At 43.6% G+C, this 19,235-nt stretch overlaps 1 protein-coding gene and 1 long non-coding RNA gene across 5 annotated transcripts in view; one reads left to right on the forward strand and one right to left on the reverse strand.

Annotated features, from left to right (window-relative positions):
• Nucleotides 1–19,235, forward strand: part of LOC126989957 (uncharacterized) — a 40,732-nt gene that overhangs the window by 19,968 nt on the left and 1,529 nt on the right. For 3 of the 4 annotated variants that reach the window (XR_007743915.1, XM_050848554.1, XM_050848555.1), the window contains one exon: nucleotides 13,101–13,276. The exons of the other annotated variant lie outside the window; for it this stretch is intronic. Coding sequence is in view for 1 of the 3 variants with exons in the window: in XM_050848554.1 (XP_050704511.1) it covers nucleotides 13,101–13,264 (164 nt within the window). In the remaining 2 variants the exon portion in view is untranslated. Of the gene's footprint in view, nucleotides 1–13,100; nucleotides 13,277–19,235 lie in introns of those variants that run through there. 4 annotated transcript variants of the gene reach the window in all.
• On the reverse strand, nucleotides 17,730–18,286 carry LOC126989958 (uncharacterized). Its single transcript, XR_007743917.1, has 2 exons — nucleotides 18,182–18,286; nucleotides 17,730–18,004 (listed from the first exon to the last, which is right to left on the reverse strand). It is a non-coding gene; the product is annotated as an uncharacterized LOC126989958 (long non-coding RNA).

The following is a 19,235-nucleotide window of genomic DNA, read 5'->3' on the forward strand; positions in this document are numbered from 1 at the left end:
TCCAATTCGCCTTCTATCACGTCACTCTCCTGATTCCTAATCCTTGACAAAAATCTGCTACCATGTTGCTGGAGCCTGGGAGATAATCAATACTAAAGTCAAATTCTCCTAGAAGTGTCTGCCAGCGTGCAATCCTGCTGCTAGGCACTGTGCTTTTTAACAGCCAAGTCAGTGGTCTATGGTCCGACAGGATGTGTATCCTATAACCCAAGATAAGGGTCGGTTAGTACTGAGGCCATAGATGACTGCTAAAGCTTCTCTCTCTACCGCTGAGTAGTTACGTTCTGCTCCATTCAGGGTTCTACTAAAATATGCTATGGGACGTAAATTACCATTTTCATCCTTTTGTTGCAACACACCACCTATTGCCTTATCTGACGCATCTGTGGTGAGATTGAAGGGCTTCCGGAAATCCGGAAAGGCTAAAACAATGTCAGTCGTTAGACTGTTCTTTAGTGTGCTAAATGCATGCAATGCCTCTTCATTCCACTCCAGATGTGTCTTATCATTTTTGGTTACTTTCCTCCCTTTGAGTAAATTATTAAGTGGGATGCTATCTTGGCAAAGTCTTTAATGAATTTCCTATAAAAGTTAACCAATCCCAGGAAACCTTGAAGTTCTTTGACTGTTTTCGGAGGAGTGAGTTGTTGCACCGCCTGTACCTTTGAGGGCTGAGGCTTCAAGCCAGAAGCACTAACAATGTGACCCAGATAATCTACTTGCTCTTTGAAAAAGGAACACTTATCTAGTCTTAAGGACAGGTGAGCCTTCTGCAGTCTGTCCAAGACGGCATGGAGGTTCTTTAGGTGATGGTCCATGTCTTTCCCTTGTACTATCAAATCATCAAGGTATACATGTACAATTCTTCCTGTCAGACCTATGAGAACTTGATTCATGATCCGTTGATAGGCTGCAGGTGCTGTTTTAATCCAAAGGGACTGTAGTGAATTCATAGAGGCCATAAGGTGTCGTGAAGGCTGTCAAGTGTTTAGATTCCTCTGCCAATGGGACTTGGTGGTAGCCTGGCGCAAATCAAGGGAGGTGAATACTTTACTTTCCCTAACTGTCGCAAAATGAGGTTAATGTTAGGGAGTGGATGTTTGTCATCAATCAATTCATCGTTCAGAGCGCGGAAGTCGAGACAAAGTCTGACTCCACCATCCTTTTAGCAACAGGGACTAGAGGTGCGCTGTAGGGTGACGCACTAGGGCGTATAATACCCTGGGCCTCAAGGTCCTTGAGCTGAATCTCTATTTCTTTATGATATTTTACTGGTATTGGGTATGGCTTTTTATATATAGGCTTGTCATTTTTTAGCCTTAAAGTGTGAACATAATAGGGGGTAATAGTGAGTGGCTCGTTTTTTAGAGCAAACACATCAGGATACTTGCGGGTTAAGCCTTCAGACAGCAATTTTCCCGTTGTGAGGGTAAAATAGCTCGTCTATCAGCTTATCGAGTACCATCTGCTTACTTGACTGGGTGACAGGCGGCTTTGTAGCTGTTTTTGTGACAGCCGCTACACATTCATTAGTCGATGATTGATAGTATTCTGAGTGACAAGAATAAATGTGTCCCATCACTTCACCTGTTGGCATCTCAATAGTTTCTTCAGTTGGGTTAGCATAGGGAATGATGAATTTGCCTTTGGTTTGTTTGACGTTAGGAGTTAAGGTTACTAACACTGGAAATAAAAATGAAGAAGGGATATCATTGGACCTTGGGAGAAATAAGGCTTGCTGGGCTCTGCCAATCTCTGCCTCCAGAGTGACATACCCTGCCGTGCCTGGTAGCAAGGACGCCACGTTAATAGCGTATGCTTTCACTGGTACTTCCTCCATCTCGTCTAAAGTAGGTTTATGATCTTCTGGGTACGGGCTCATATCGTCCGCAGCCAGGGAATGTACTTCCACTGGGTAGGCCCCACCATTACACTAAACTGCCCAGGTGTGTCCAGCGGTGCAGCTACCACATTTTGTCTCCACATAAATTCTAGGCCCAACAAAACTGCTGTTGGTAACACTAAACCTTCTGATATTAATACAAATTTTCTATAATTTCTCCGTGCCCAAAGTCTACTACTACTTCGGCTATTCCTTTATTAGGGATTGAGTCCGATCTACCTTGTATGGAGAGAGGTTCTGTAACTATCATCTTCCCGCCTACCTTCCTAAATAAATCTTCTTCTATTAGGGACGCTCCTGCTCCTGTGTCTAGCATTGCGTAAACCATCTCCTTTTGTGCATTAGCGCCTACGCACAATCTCAACGTGAGGGCGTTGGTAGGGCCGTGGACTGCCGCAGCTACTCTGGGGTCGTGTTTTTTTTGTTGTTCTCGGGGGCAGGGTTAACCCAGGAGCTACGGGGTGAGGGCCCGGCCGTGTACTCCGGGCGCCAGGCAGCGCACGGCGAGACAGGCTGACGCCTGTTTCGAGTGGGCTGGTACTGAGGGTACCGAGAGCCCGTTGGTGGGTGGTAGGCACCCCTATACTGCCTTCCATATGTGCAATCGCGAGCCATGTGTCCTACATACCCACAAGCATAACATGTAGGTGGCGTGGGCGCGTTCCCATATGGGCGTGTAGGTGGCGCGGCGTGCCGTCCTCCCCTTTGGGGTATCGGGTAACGTGACTGGCCTGGAGGGCGTGGAGGACGGGCTTGTGAGACATGTTTGGGTCCGGATGCCTGGGTGGAACAGACGTTCAGCACTTTTATTTCTTTGGCGATATCGGCATCGGATAGCTTCGACTCTGGATAAGCTTTAATATACTCATACCCTTTCTTTAATACCTTCTGTGGGTCCCCCTTTTCTTCCTCCGTTAGGATGAGTAAGAGGGCCGGAGGAAAGCCTCTCTGAGCCGTAAAGCGGTTATCTCAGTTAGAAACTGGCATTGTCAGGCTTGAGAGCGATCAACTCGTCTCTCAATGTCTCCAGGCGGATGAGGAAGGTGCGGATGTTTTCTCCTGTCCGCCGTTTTGCCTCTCCCAATTCTTTCTGGAGGACCGAAAAGGTCCTTACTGTGGGAAACACACGTAGGAAGTCTTCCTTTACTTTTTCCCAATCCTGTCCACATCTAGTGATACAACCGAGGAGATGATCGCGCGCTGCTCCCAGGGCATATTGTTTGGCTAACTCAATCTTTCCGGTAGTGTCCCAATTTGCCTGTGTCCGGCTTTCAATATCCTCTATCCATTTCTTTGCTAGCTTATGGCATGGGAGGTTTGGTGCTTTGCTACTTTTTTCTTCTCCACCACAAAAATATAAGAGTCCCTGCACTCTACTAAAATCATTCAAGGTATGACGGCTAAGTAGCGTGACAAGATCATCATGGGCAAGGGTGATCGATTTTCCATCTTCTTTTTGGGTGGGTTTGTTCTTGCCTTCGTCTGGCATTTTTAACTCTAAAGTCTTATTCCCGTAATTCCAAGAATAACTGTCTTCTCCCTCGCTTTCGGATGTGGACATACACCAGTACAATACCAATATAAACCAATATAAATCGCAAGTTTCACCACATGTTTCACCACATGTTTCACCACATGTTTCACCACATGTTTCACCACATGTTTCACCACCCCACACCTGACACCAATGTTGTAACCCGTAATCCGGGGTCACACAGGGGCGACGACACACTGTTTGTATTAGTGAAACTTGACTTAAAATTCTAGTACTTTAGGAGTATTTAAAGGAGTTCGTAAATGGGGTGATGAAACGGTGTCGCCTTTCTTATATGTATTTTATTCTACCTTAATACTACTTAATATTACAGAGGGTAAAAATATTGTTTAAACCAGCGACTGGCTTACTAGACTCAATGAGTCTTCAGGTTTTCTTTCACTATTGGTTACTGACGTTAACACTGGTATAATATTGAGTAAAAACTCACACAATAAAGTATCATAGAAATATAATCCTAAGTAAAACTAAGATAATAGAACACAATAGATATGTTAGATACGCTTTCCTCTATGGTAATTCTTCACTCCATACTCACAGTAGCAACGATGAATGTTCTACCCATGTTGTCTAGGGAAGGACAACTGAGTGTCCAGCCACGAACAGAGTGCTGGTTAATCTGAGGTCAAGCCTGGAGAAAATGCTTCTTATATAGGCAGATATCGCGAGGGTAATACGTCAGGCGTGTGAGTCATACATCAAACTCACACCGAGCTCATACAATAATCTACCTAACCGACATGCTTAATTCACGCGGTGACGCAGCTTTGTTTTCATAACATTTTGTTCCGCGGCTGATCGTGTATTGGCCGCGGTGATTGTGTTTTGGCTTAGAGAGATAAGCGGGTGCGTTAATGGGCAATTACAATTGTGTATAGGTTGGTAAATGAACAGTGGGGACAATCATGTGTTGGAGTCCGTGTTGTGTTTTAGTGGTCGATACCGCTGTTGTCATCGGAAAATATTGCCGGTGAAGATGATGATGACACGAGTGGTGTCGCAGCCCTCGGGGCACCACACAGTGACATGTTCTCTGAGATAGTCACTCCCAAATCTTTTTCTTCCATTCCTCTGCATATTATCTCACTTCCCATCTTATAATCATATTCACATCTTCTACCACTCCTACCAAACTCAATTTTTTTACATTTCCCAAGGTTGAATTCCATCTGCCATGTACCACTCCACTCCCATATTTTGTCCAGGTCCCTCTGCAATGCCTCAGTCTTTCACATCATTGACTCATCTCAATAGCTTTGCATCATCTGCAAACACTCACATAGCTGGTCACTCCTTCCACCATATCATTTATATAAACAGCAAACATTATTGGCGCCAGCACCGAACCTTGTGGGACCCCACCCCCTAACAGGGCACCAGTTGGAAGCCTTGTCCTTGATTATTGTCCTCATTTCCCTGTTAGTTAGGAAGTCCTCCAGCCACTTAATCAGTCCATCACCCTCCACCCCTATTTTTAATTTTCCAAATTAGCCTTCTGTGTGGTACTTTGTCGAATGCCTTTTTCAAATCCAGGTACACTCCATCCCCCCAGCCTTCTCTCTCTTGTATTAAATCTGTCACCCTTGAGTAGTAACATAACAAGTTGGTGACACGATCTCCCTCCTGAATCCAAACTGGCAATCCGAGATAATTCGCTCACTTACCAAAAAATCCGACCACCTGTTTTTAACTAGCCTCTCACATATCTTCGCAACCACACTAGTGAGTGATACCGGTCTGTAATTTAATGGGTCCTCACTCTCTCCTCCTTTATAAATTGGTACTATGTTTGCTCTCTTCCAATCTTGTGGTACCCTTCCTTCACTCAGGGAGGTGCTCATTATGGAGTGCAGTTTCTCTGCAAGTTGCTCACTACATTCTTTCAGGATCCACCCTGATACTTCATCCAGCCCTGTTGCCTTTCTTACATACAGCTTGTTCAAGCTTTCCTTGACCTCCTGCACCGTTAACTGTATCTCCTGCATAACCCTTCCTCTTTCCTGGCCCGGTGGTTGTACGAATTCGTCTTCCTTTGTGAAAACTATGAAAGCTGTTGTTCATCACTTCTGCCATCTCTGCTGGGTCCTCATATGTAGTTCCATCCATTTTCAGTTTATCGGTTGTTTCTCAATTCTTTAATTTGCCGTTCACATGTCTATAAAATAATTTAGGTTGGTCTTTGCATTTGTCGATTATATCTTTTTCACATTTCCGTTTTTCTTCTCTTCTAATCTTTATATATTCATTCCCTGCTTGTTTGAAATTGTTCCATGCGTTGATTCTTCCTCGTCTCCTCCATCCCTTCCAGGCTTCCTCCTTTCTTTTTCTAGCTGCCTCGCATCTTTTGTTAAACCACTCCTTTTTACCAACATCCTTTTTGGTTACCTTAGGGACATATCTATTCTCGGCTTCTTTGTACAGCTTTAAAAACTCCTCCCTTGGGTACTTTTGGCTTTGTACAGCCCACTCCAATTTGCATTCTCAAAAAAAGCTCTCATATTAACAAAGTCTGCCTTAGAGTAGTTACTTTTCCCTATTTTGTGATCCTCTTTTCGGTCAATCGTTCTCTTTTCTTTATCTTCAAATTCCACAATCGCATGGTCACTCTTTGCTATTGGGCAATCTATTTTTTTATTTTCTATTACTTCCGGTTCCTTGCTAAATACCAGGTCTAGTCTTGATGCCTCGCCTTCTTTCCCGAATCTGGTGTGTTCCTTAATCCATTGCATCAGCACATGTTCCATTGCCAGTTGCAGGAGTCTTCCTCCCCACGACTCTCCTGTTCCCTGCGTTTGCCAATCCTCCCATTCTACCTCTTTGCAATTAAAATCACCCATAAAAATTATTCTCTCACCCTCTCTCAACATTCCATCCTGGCAACTCACTGTGTCTTGTATCACTTGTTCATGCTCTCGGGCCTTCCATGCGTGGGTTCTTGGTGGCACATACCCTACTACATACTGCCTCCTTCTTCCTTCAGCACCCATAATTTTCACTTGCAGCACCTCTGCCAAGCCTTTACCCTCAATCACCTCTTCCACCCTAATGCCTTTCCTTACCATCAACATCACACCTCCTCCCTGTTTTCTTTTTCTGTCTCTCCTCCATATATTGTATGCACCTTCTCCAGTCCCCACCACCTCAACTGAGTCACAACTTAGTTTCCGTCAGCCCCACAATATCAGGTTCTCTGTTTCTCAAATAGTCGTTAAACTCTATCCATGATCACACTATTCCATTGATATTCGTATAAGACACTTTCCATCCCTTCTCCTTTCCTGTTAGACTTTTTCTCTCCTTCCTCTCGTCACCATGAACCACTTCCTCACTTTCATATCCATTACTCTCCAAAAAAACTCCTTCTTCTCTTCTTCCGATCTCTTCTCATTTAAATCATGAACCTCACCTCTGAGTTCATTCAACTTGTCTCTCTCTTGTTCATTCAGATCTTTCCTCAGCCACATCATTTTGGTGTCTTCTTCTCCCACTAGCTTCCAAGCTCCAGCCAGGGCCTCTTCTGCTTCGCTCTGAATCTTATCCTAATTGGTCTATCTCTTTCTCCATTGTATTTGCCAATCCTATGACAGTCATCTATTTCTTTCACCAGGTCCCTTCCCTCTTCTTGTACCCTCTGTGCGATCTTCTTCACTACATCTTTCAAGATGTTTTCCCTCACCGATTTGTTTGGGGTCTTCTCCTCCTTTACACCAAACACAATGACACTCTTCTTTTTCTCCACCGTGCCTCTTACCAGTGCCTCATTTTCTTTGATTACCTTCACCACCTTCTCCGCCATCTTCTCCTCCAACTGCTCCTCCACAGTCTCCTTAAAGCTCTGTACACTCTCACTGCACCATCTCACATCTTTATCAGCTTTCTGTTCCAAATTCTTGACTCTTTGCTCCACTTCCACTTTTCTTCCCTTTGCTTCTCCTCCCACTTATTCCGCTCCTTATTCATCCACACAGATTGGCAGCCAACCGACGTGTGTGTGTGTGTGTGTAATTTTAATCAGGGGGGTATTTTTAACAATCAGATCAGTTAGAAATTTGTCACATTTGAAGTGGCTGTAGCTAATATTCATGTTTGTGGAGTAGGTCCCTGCAATAACACATGACTCAATTACATTTCTTTCTTCAATACTTTTACATTTTGCTAAAACCTTTGAACCAGACCAGTCAATATGGTGATCATATGATGATTTATGTTGGAAAAGACCACTTCCTTCTTGTTCGGTTCTTACACTGTATTTGTGTTGTGATATTCATGTTTGTAAATCCTTTGCAGTTTGGCCAACATAGAACTTATTACAGTCCTTACAAGGTATTTTGTATACTACGCCTGTTGATGACGGTGGGCTGTTCTTTATCAGTGATTGTTTTATTGTATTTTCATTTCTTCTGGACAGAGTGGAGTCTAAGGCTCTTCATCTCATCAGCTCTCCTCCTCATACTGATAGTCTATCTTCTATCGATATTTCCACGCTGAATGCTTTTCTGAACTTGGTAACTGCATGCCCCCCCCTCCCCCCCCCCCTGCGGCCCCACTGCACTCGACTTTCTACTCATGCTCATCCCTATACTGTCCAAACCCCCTATGCAAGAGTTAACCAGCATCTTCACTCTTTCATCCCTCACGCTGGTAAACTCTGGAACAATCTTCCTTCATCTGTATTTCCTCCTGCCTACCACTTGAACTCTTTCAAGAGGAGGGTATCAGGACATCTCCTCCCGAATTTGACCTTGCTTTTGGACACCTCTTTTGTTTCTTTTTTAGGAGCAGCGAGTAGCGGACTTTTTTTTATTATTGTTTTCTTTTTTTGTGTGCCCTTTAGCTGCCTCCTTTGTTGTAAAAAAAAAAAAAATACCTGAAAGATACATGTATATCAAATTTTCTTAGTATGGGAACTACGTCGAGAAGGTTCCTGTGATAGGGTAGCACAAGTTTTTTTTTTGTCCATATCCTGTTTTCTCTCCCTTTCCTTTCTATGATGAAAACGTTGTCTTGCTGTTGTGTGACACTGACTAACAACACTGGAAGGATATTTAAGCTTTTTGCTGATTTTTTTGTCATACCCATTTCTTCTTCCAAGTATTCAGGGTCTGAAAGCCTGTTGGCTCTTAAATACATAGAGATGAAAACCGATTTTTTCACATTAATGTGATGACTGGAAAAGAAGTGAGCATTGGACAAGATATTAGGTGGCTTTCTGTATACTTTAGTTTTCAACGAATCATTTTTTCTAATGATTTCTACATCAAGGAAATGAATTTTGTCATTTTCTTCTGTTTCAAAAGTGAACTTGATTGATGGGGCCAGTGAGTTAATTTGTCCAAAAAGGTATCAATTGTCTGGGAAGTTGGCCAAAAGCATAGGATGTCATCCACGTATCTGAGCCACACCATGTCTGGGTCCTTGATTATGCTTAGAAGGTGCTTCTCAAAATATTCCATGTATATGTTGGCTAATACAGGGGAGAGGGGATTTCCCACAGCCATACCAAATTTTTGTGTATAAAATTTCCCCTCAAAGCATGAATTTTCAATACATAAGCTTATTAGTTCTATAATATTTTTGCTGGGCATGCCATGAACATCACTACCTAAAATACTTAGGAGAAAATTCAGTACATCTTTAACAGGTTCGATGGTGAAGAGAGATTTCACATCAAAACTTACAAGTTTGTAAGGGTATATGACATTAAGAGTTTTAAGTTTTTCCACTAGGTCCACTATTTTTTTTTTATGAATGAATTATAAATTGTTCCAACATCAAGGGATAAAAGTTTAACTAACCATTTTGAAAGTTTGTAGGTAGCAGAACCTTCAGTGCTAAACCAGGGAGAGAGAGAGAGAGAGAGAGAGAGAGAGAGAGAGAGAGAGAGAGAGAGAGAGAGAGAGAGAGAGAGAGAGAGAGAGAGAGAGAGAGAGCCTTGTCAGTGTGTGTGTGTGTGTGTATTTTGTTTTCTTTCTTGATTTTTTTTCATTTCTTTCAATTTCTCAAATCACTGAAATGAATAACAGAGAAGCTCAAATTAGGTCATACACAGGTCATGTCAGGTGCTTGTGAAGGTCACCATGGGTCCCAAGGTCATGTGTGTGTGTCTGCAGTGCCTGACTGTGATCCACAAGGGCAGTGCCGGTGTGGTGTCAAATCTCATCCCTCCGTTGTATTCCATCCAATCCTGATCTGCACCTGCGTGGGCTTTGTTGTTTGTCCATGTCCCTCCCTGCACTGTGTCCTAATTTCTCACACACACACACACACACACACACACACACACACACACACACAGCCCACCCTTGATCTTGTGGCTGTCCTTCTGTCTCCTCACAGTGTTCTTCTGGCTGAAGGTCAGGTTTATGGGACACTCTCCAGCCAACAGTGGCTGAGCCACGGATTCCAGGCCAGCCTGGAATGTGGCAATTTTTCAAGCATAGGATCAAAAGTAAGCTGTGTATAAACCACTGGAAGACACTGCACTCAAGGAAAGGGACAAAATAGCAAAGCCCGCAGATCAGTATGGGATGGGATTTGACACGACACTGGAAGTCTGGAGGTGACTTTGGGGCCACTTATATAATGCCTTAAAGTGACTGTGTGTGTGTGTGTGTGTGTGTGTGTGTGTGTGTGTGTGTGTGTGTGTGTAGTGGTGGTGTTTTTGTAGCTTATTATTATGATTTATTATTTTTTTGTTATTGTTATTGTTAATAATATTTTTATTATTGTTTTTGTTGACATTACTATTCCTTTTTCCTTGTTGTGTTTTCTTTCTGCCTGGGCTGGGGTGTGAACCCTGGCCTGTGTGTGGACTCAGCCCGGCACGCTGTCCACTGCACGGCATGGCATTTGATGTACCAATGAGGGGCCATAACCATGTATCTTATGGGCCATTTTCCTTCTTATACTGCCTCATGACTTGCTCTGCCTTTACCAGAGTGATAACTGCTGAACAAGCTACTTACAGGCCGGTTTACCTCTTACATTATCTTCTGACCTGTTGTAACTCTGTCTACCCACACAGGATTACCAGAACAGGACTAACTTCTGGGCATGACATTGTTGGGGCTTAACTAAGCTGCTTTCTTTCACCCCTTCACTGGCAAGCTCTGGAACAGCCTCCACCTATTGCCTGTGACTTGAACTTCCTCAGGAGCAAGACACCGACACCTTGTGCTGTCCAAACCCCTTATGCAAGAGTTAACCAGCATCTTCATTCTTTCATCCTTGTGCTGTCCAAACCCCTTATGCAAGAGTTAAGCAGCATCTTCATTCTTTCATCCTTGTGCTGTCCAAACCCCTTATGCAAGAGTTAAGCAGCATCTTCATTCTTTCATCCTTGTGCTGTCCAAACCCCTTATGCAAGAGTTAAGCAGCATCTTCATTCTTTCATCCTTGTGCTGTCCAAACCCCTTATGCAAGAGTTAAGCAGCATCTTCATTCTTTCATCCTTGTGCTGTCCAAACCCCTTATGCAAGAGTTAAGCAGCATCTTCATTCTTTCATCCTTGTACTGTCCAAACCCCTTATACAAGAGTTAAGCAGCATCTTCATTCTTTCATCCTTGTGCTGTCCAAACCCCTTATGCAAGAGTTAAGCAGCATCTTCATTCTTTCATCCTTGTTCTGTCCAACACCCTTATGCAAGAGTTAAGCAGCATCTTCATTCTTTCATCCTTGTGCTGTCCAAACCCCTTATGCAAGAGTTAAGCAGCATCTTCATTCTTTCATCCTTGTGCTGTCCAAACCCCTTATGCAAGAGTTAACCAGCATCTTCATTCTTTCACCCCCTTTGCTGGTGAACTCCTGAACAGCTTTCCTTGGTCTGTATTCCCTGCTGGCCATGACTTGGCCTCTTTCACAAGGAGAGTACCAGGACACCTCTCCTCCCGAGATTGATGTACTTCTTTTGGCCTCTCTTTTGTTGGAGCAGCGCCTAGCGGGCTTGTTTGTTGTTGTTTTTGTTCATTGCCCTTGAGCTGCCTCCCTTGCTGTACAAAAGATGATAGCGGTTTGCCAGTGGCTGTGTTTTTGAGGCTATGAAAAGCCAGGCATTGGCATGAGGATTTGGCCAAGAAAATCCCAGACACTGGTAGAGAAGCCTTCATTTGGGGTCAGGCGCGTATCACATTGTGTGTCATGGGAAGGTTGGCTTCACTTTACAAACAGTTAATTTTAAGAACAACATTTAGGAACCAATTGGGTAAAGGTTCCATTGAAGTATTTCTTTTCTGCCCACTTCCCATTTTGTGGTGTTTTCTTCTTAAGTTCATATGAGTGTTTGTTTTGAGGCCTCATTGAATTGTGCCAATGAACAATAACCATAGCACTGCACGGCTTCCTGTACATCAGGTGACTGGGGGAGAGAGAGAGAGAGAGAGAGAGAGAGAGAGAGAGAGAGAGAGAGAGAGAGAGAGAGAGAGAGAGAGAGAGAGAGAGAGAGAGAGAGAGAGAGAAGAGGAGAGGAGGAGGAAAAGAGAGCAGCATGGAAGAGAGGGACGATTAAGAAAATAAAAATAAAAATAAAATAATGACGGAAAAATAGAAGAAAAAGTAATAGAAAGAAAGAAAGGGAATGAGAGAGAGAGAGAGAGAGAGAGAGAGAGAGAGAGAGAGAGAGAGAGAGAGAGAGAGAGAGAGAGAGAGAGAGAGAGAGAGAGAGAGAGAGAGAGAGAGAGAGAGAGAGAGAGAGAGAGAGAGAGAGAGAGAGAGAGAGCAGCTTTCTATAAATCAAAGTGAGGTCATTCCTTGTTGGTTTATACCATAGGGTGCTGGCCATCATGTGTCTGAAGATATCCTGAATTTAGCCTAACATAATTTAACAAAACCCAGTCACTATAGGTCTTCACTCAGAAAACTCATCTATGCTTCCTTACTAATGAGACTTTCTATACAACAAAGTGTGGTTATTCCTGGTGGCAGTTTAGCCCTTCTCCTCTACCATGAACCTAAAATACCACTTTTAAATACCCGACTGATCTCCTTCTTTGCTGCCCTTGTGCGCCTTCATTGCTGTAAAAAACTAAACTGTACCTCTTTGTATCCTTGAGACATGTTCCCTTTTCAGCTTCTCACTGTGTCCTCTCAGTCTCCTCCTCCACTCTGTCACAACCAGCTCCATTCTATGTATACACTGTCCGGTCCACCAGTTAATTATACAAAGCTATTACATCTCCTGTTCATCTTGTGTGTGTGTGTGTGTGTGTGTGTGTGTGTGTGTGTGTGTGTGTGTGTGTGTGTGTGTGTGTGGTACTTTTTTAGGTTTTCAGATTAAATAAGAAGTATGAGTGTGGCAATCTGTTTATGAAAGTGATTTTTTTTTTAAGTAAGGGCAAGTTCTGTACAAACCCAGAGCACCAAAACACTCTCAGTAAGGGGTCAGGGACTATCTAGAGCACTCTGGGTAAGCACAGCAGTGTCCTGGACAGCAGCAGCCGGCCACTCCACCTGCAGGGAAAGGTGTGGCCTGTGGGTTATAAAGTCACTACTGGAGTACCTGTGTGCTGGGGGAGCACTCCAAGATGGCACGCCACTTACTTCACAGCCAGCCTACGTCTCATTCCTCCACTCTTATGCTTTCACCAGTGGTCTCCACAACTTTAAATATACAGGCTTAAACTCTAATGGCTCTGTGTTTCCGGCAGCTGAAGATCAGCAACAAGGAGATGACGGCACTGGACCAGAGGCTTGGGGCACTCCGGGAGGCTCTGCAGGACAAGGCCAAGGAAGCAAAGAGTGGCCAGGCTGTGAGACCGAGGCACAGAGAGCCAAGACGGCCGAGGGTTTATCAAGACTGACACCAACGTGACGGTCAAAGTGTTAGAGGTAAGAGTCTTACATGATGAAACATTGTGGAAGCCTTGCCAGAGTATACGGTCCCACAACATGTCCTGTAGCTTCTGAATGAGTGCCTTCAAGCTCTGGTGCTGGTGTTGCCTCCTCCCTTCCTTTGTTATGAGTGTTTCCATACTTACTGCTCAAGGTCTTCAACTCCAGCTCATCCCTGTGGCCTCCAACTCTCTAATTCAAGAGTTGCATCATAGCTCATTCTTTCATTCCTTGACTGGTGAATAATTATCTAACTTCTTCTGTATTTCCAAGCTCATCCCTGTGGCCTCCAACTCTCTAATTCAAGAGTTGTAGTGTATCTAATTTTTGCACTTCTTGACTGGTGAATAATTATGTAACTTTTGCTGTATTTCCAAGCTCATCTTGGTTGCCTCCAACTCTTTAATTCAAGAGTTGTAGTGTATCTAATTCTTCCATTCCTTGACTGGTGAATAATTATCTAACTTTTGCTATATTTCCAAGCTCATCTTGGTGGCCTCCAACTCTCTAATTCAAGAGTTGTAGTGTATCTAATTCTTCCATTTCTTGAACTACTTAATTTCTGGTATTCTAGCACTGAAGTACTGCCACTAAAAGACCTCTTGAACTATTAAATTTGATAGCCTCTTGGCATCTCCTAGTCTGAAAACTCACAGTCCTTTCTTCCTTCCCATGACCTAAACTTCTTCAGAATGGGAGTGCCAAAAGTCTTCCAGTCTCCCCTGTGGTACATTCCCTCCTCCCAGTCTTCATCACAGTCCTTTCCTCCTTCCCATGACCTAAACTTCTTCAGAATGGGAGTGCCAAAAGTCTTCCAGTCTCCCCTGTGGTACATTCCCTCCTCCCAGTCTTCATCACAGTCCTTTCCTCCTTCCCATGACCTAAACTTCTTCAGAATGGGAGTGCCAAAAGTCTTCCAGTCTCCCCTGTGGTACATTCCCTCCTCCCAGTCTTCATCACAGTCACCTTCTGTATAACGTCATGTTTTCCCATAGTGCTTACCTCCTGCCATGAAGAGTCCGGGTGCTCGAGAAGGCATCATTTTTCTTCCTTTTCTTCTTCTTCTTCTTCCTTCCTCTTCCTTCTTCCTTCTTCTGTCTGTTGTCACTTTCCAGGAACACCTTTGGCCAGGGTCTCGTTTCCGGGGACAAGCACGGAAGTTTTTTTTTCTATTTTTTTTAATTTATTTATTTTATATTTTTTCTGCTTTTTTATTCATGTTTTCTCCTTCCTTTTTTTTGTTTTTCTGCTTTTTTCTTCATGTTTTCTTCTTCATTTTTCTTCTTATTCTACTTTTCTTTCTACTTTTTCTTCTTGCTATTATTCGTGGTCTTTTTTTTGTTTTTATTTTGTTTCTTTTTCTTTTTCTTCTTCCTTCCTCCTTTTCTCCTTTTTCCAGGAACAACTTTGGCTACACTTGGAAAAGACTGTCACTCCCTACACTTGAACATCCCTAACGCTAAGTAACCCCTCAAGCCTCTCTCCTTCCCACCCAGCAACCAGATGGCGCCAGTGGTCTCATTACTGCTGCAAAAGACTGTACTTACACATCCACAATGATTAAGTAGCCCCTGAAATCATTATTTTTTTTTCTACAGTGCTTAAGTAGCCCTGAAATCCCTCCTTCCCACCCCAGCACCCAGCTTAGGGAGAGGGTGCAGGCACCTTGCCAAATGCCTCGTTAGGCTTCTGGGAGATGCTGCCGTTGCTGCCACACACTCTAGGGTACGTCTAAGGTATTTGCAGGGTTGTAGAGCTTGCTGGAGGCTCTCATTATGTCTCTATCTGGTTCTCTGTGTGCTCTGGATTCTGTAGTTCTTGGGTTGGCATTTTTGTTAGTGTTAAAAGGTTCTTATTTCATCTCTCCATCTTCTGACTTCTTTAACTTCTGGTAGTATGGTAGTATAGTAACTTCGGATAGTATTTCTGTTTAAGGTTCTAATCTCATCTCTCCACCTGGTTCTCTGTCTGCTCTGGGTTATGTAGTTCTGGGGTTGTCATTCTGTTAGTTTAAAGGTTCCAACTCTCCATCATGTTCTCTGTTTATCCTTATTTCTTTAACTCCTGGGCTGATAGTATTGCTTTTTGAGGGTTTAATATCATCTCTCCAGCTGGTTCTCCGTCTGTTCTGGGTTCTATAGTTCTGGGGTTGGCATTTTTGTTAGTTTAAAGGTTCCAACTCTCCATCATGTTCTCTGTTTATCCTTATTTCTTTAACTCCTGGGCTGATAGTATTGCTTTTTGAGGGTTTAATATCATCTCTCCAGCTGGTTCTCTGTCTGTTCTGGGTTCTATAGTTCTGGGGTTGGCATTTTTGTTAGTTTAAAGGTTCCATCTTGCCATCATGTTCTCTGTTTATCCTTATTTCTTTAACTCCTGGGCTGATAGTATTGCTTTTTGAGGGTTTAATATCATCTCTCCAGCTGGTTCTCCGTCTGTTCTGGGTTCTGTAGTTCTGGGGTTGGCATTTTTGTTAGTTTAAAGTTTCCAACTCTCCATCATGTTCTCTGTTTCTCCTTATTTCTTTAACTCCTGGGCTGATAATATTGCTTTTTTAGGGCTTAATTTCATCTCTCCAGCTGGTTCTCCATCTGTTCTGGGTTCTATAGTTTCTGGTTGTCATTCTGTTAGTTTAAAGGTTCCAACTCTCCATCATGTTCTCTGTTTCTCCTTATTTCTTTAACTCCTGGGCTCTTAGTATTGCTTTTTAAGGTTCTAATTTCATCTCTCCAGCTGGTTCTCTGAGTGGCCTGATGTCTGCACTTCCTGGGCTGGTATTCTTTCACTTTTGAAGGCTCTAACTCAGTCTGTTCATCTTGTTCTCCATTTGCCGTGACTTACACACCTCCCAGGCTGGCACTGTGATACTGTTAAGTGTTTCATAGTTGTCTGAGCCTTTTGGTGAACCTCAACTGGGTTAGGACTCTCAACCGCTTTCCCGATATCACCTCTTGGCCTCTGCTGCTACCCTTCCCTTCCCATCTCCTCCCATTCCCTTTGTGTTACCCTTCTCTTCCATTCCTTTTCCTTCCCTTCCCATCCTTTCACTTCATTTCCCTTCCATATCCTTCCCTTCTCTTCCCATTCCCATTGAGTTACCCTTCCCTTCCATTTCCTTTCCTTCCCTTCCCATTCTTTCACTTCATTTCCCTTCCATATCCTTCTCTTCCCATTCCCATTGAGTTACCCTTCCCTTCCATTTCCTTTCCTTCCCTTCCCATTCTTTCACTTCCCTTCCCTTCCATATCCTTCCCTTCTCTTCCCATTCCCATTGAGTTACCCTTCCATTTCCTTTCCTTCCCTTCCCATCCTTTCACTTCCCTTCCCTTCCATATCCTTCCCTTCTCTTCCCATTCCCATTGAGTTACCCTTCCTTTCCATTTCCTTTCCTTCCCTTCCCATCCTTTCCTTCCCTTCCCATCCTTTCACTTCCCTTCCCTTCCTGCCCCTTACCTTTCCCTTCTCTTCCCATCCCTTTCCTTTCTCATCCCTTCTCTTTCCTTCCCATCCTTTTCCCTTCTCTTCCAATCCCATCATTTTCCCTTCTCTTCCCATCCCATCCTTTACCTTTGATTTCCTTTCCTTTCCTATCCCATCTCTTCTCATCCCATCCTTTTCCCTTCTCTTCCCATCCCATCCTTTCCCTTTGATTTCCTTTCCTTTCCAATCCCATCCCATCCCATCCTTTTCCCTTCTCTTCCCATCCCATCCTTTCCCTTTGATTTCCTTTCCTATCCCATCCCTTTCCCTTCTCTTCCCATCCCAAGTTTTCCCTTCTCTTCTCTTCCCTTTCCTTACATTCTATTTTCTTTCCCCACCTTTCTCTTCCCATCCCTTCCCCTCCCCTCCCTTCCTTACCATTAACCATCCCTTACCCTTCCTTCCATCCTTCCTTCCTTCCTCCCTCCCTCCTCCCTCCTCCTCCCTCCTCCCTTCCCTGTCTTACCCCAGTACCCACAGTTACTTAACACCTCAGAGCATAATAATATTAACTCCATTTCCACATAATATTTGAATCTCACTACATATTCATGGATAACTTAACACTGACTGGCCTGGAGGACTGGACTGTGATAGTAATTAAATTATTTAGGTCTCACAAGCTTATACAAGTACTAATAGTGATTTAGTCCAGCAGTTACAAGGCTTAGTGGTAGTTAAAACAGTCCTGCCATATGGTTTTCAAGGGCTGGGAGCTTGTTTGTTGCTTGTGTGTGAGAGAAAGAGTTGTCAATGTATTTCTCACAAGCTTATACAAGTAGCAGTGATTGTAGCCCAGCAATCACAAGGCTTACTGGTAGTTAAAACAGTCTTGCTATGTGGTTTTCAAGTGCTGAGAATGAGCTTGTTCTTTGCTTAACCCTAGAACCCCATCGCTGTTTTTGAGGAACATGAACCACATCGCCGGGAGAATTTTACCCGGTTTTGAAAAATAAAAAAAAATAGTAGTTTTCAATTAAGGTTTATTACAAGTTTTACAGTGAAAAAGGAACTCTTAAACTATAGATTATAAACTTATAAACTTAAATTGTACTTTATTTTAATATTGATATTGACCTTAATAAGGAATAACCTAAATTTGACTAAATTTGAAAAAGTGTTTAGAAAAAAATTTCCAAAAAAAAAGTACTGCAGCTGGTGACTTCTCCTTTGGTACACTAGTTACTAGGTAGTTGGCCCCTCGCCTCAGTCAGTTGCAGCCCACTACTGCCACAGGTAACTGTATGGGATGCACGCGAAAAGTGGCTATATTTTTTTTGTGATTTATATATATATATTTTTTTTTTCCAGAGCTGATAATGACTTTTTTCAACATCATAGAGAGTTTGTGCCTCTAAATTGTCTTCCACATCACTTTCAATATCTCTAAATTCTTCCAGGTCATCAACACACTCACTATCTGAGCTATCATTTACTGAGAGGAAACCAGATTTGTTCATCGTCTCCACAAGTTCCTCCTCAGTCAGCACTTTGCCTCGGGCAGCCATATTTTCTGTTTATCTGTAATACTAAATATCTGAAAAAACACACGTAGATATCACTAATAGTTACAGGTAAACACATCGTCAGAGAAATTTTTCACCCGGGTAAAATGTCTAACGTTCACCACATCGTCGGAGAAATTCTCCCGAAATAGCAGTTTCCTCGCCGTGGAAAATTCCAGGCGCACCAGGCCGCACCCTTCACGATGTCTCACACAACACTGCGGGTACACAGGCGGCCAGCTGGTTCCCGCGCTTTCTTCATATTGAACTACGTGGTAACCTAGGAGAGTCGGGAGAAAATCACCCGGCAATGTGGTTCTAGGGTTCAAATATTTAGACTCTCTCTCTCTCTCTCTCTCTCTCTCTCTCTCTCTCTCTCTCTCTCTCTCTCTCTCTCTCTCTCTCTCTCTCTCTCTCTCTCTCTCTCTCTCTCTCTCTCTCTCTCTCTCTCTCTCTCTCTCTCTCTCTCTCTCTCTCTCTCTCTCTCTCTCTCTCTCTCTCTCTCTCTCTCTCTCTCTCTCTCTCTCTCTCTCTCTCTCTCTCTCTCTCTCTCTCTCTCTCTCTCTCTCTCTCTGTGTGTGTGTGAAGGTCATCATGGGTCCCAAGGTCATGTGTGTGTGTGCAGTGACTGACTGTGATCCACAAGGGCAGTGCCGGTGTGGTGTCAAATCTCATCCCTCTGTCGTACTCCATCCCATCCTGATCTGCACCTGCGTGGGCTCTGCTGTTTGTCCATGTCCTTCCCTGCACTGTGTTCCAGGCCAGCCTGGAATGTGGCAATTTTTCATGAACACCAGCATAGGATCAAAGGTAAGCTGTGTATAAGCCATTGGAAGACACTGCACTGAAGGAAAGGGACAAAATAACAAAGCCCGCAGCTCAGGATGGGATGGAATTTGACGGAGGGATGAGATTTGACGCCACACTGGAAGTCTGGAGGCGACTTTGGGGCCACTGGTATAGTGC

The sequence above is a fragment of the Eriocheir sinensis genome, unplaced genomic scaffold, assembly GCF_024679095.1.
Source record: "Eriocheir sinensis breed Jianghai 21 unplaced genomic scaffold, ASM2467909v1 Scaffold139, whole genome shotgun sequence".
NCBI lineage: Eukaryota > Metazoa > Arthropoda > Malacostraca > Decapoda > Varunidae > Eriocheir > Eriocheir sinensis.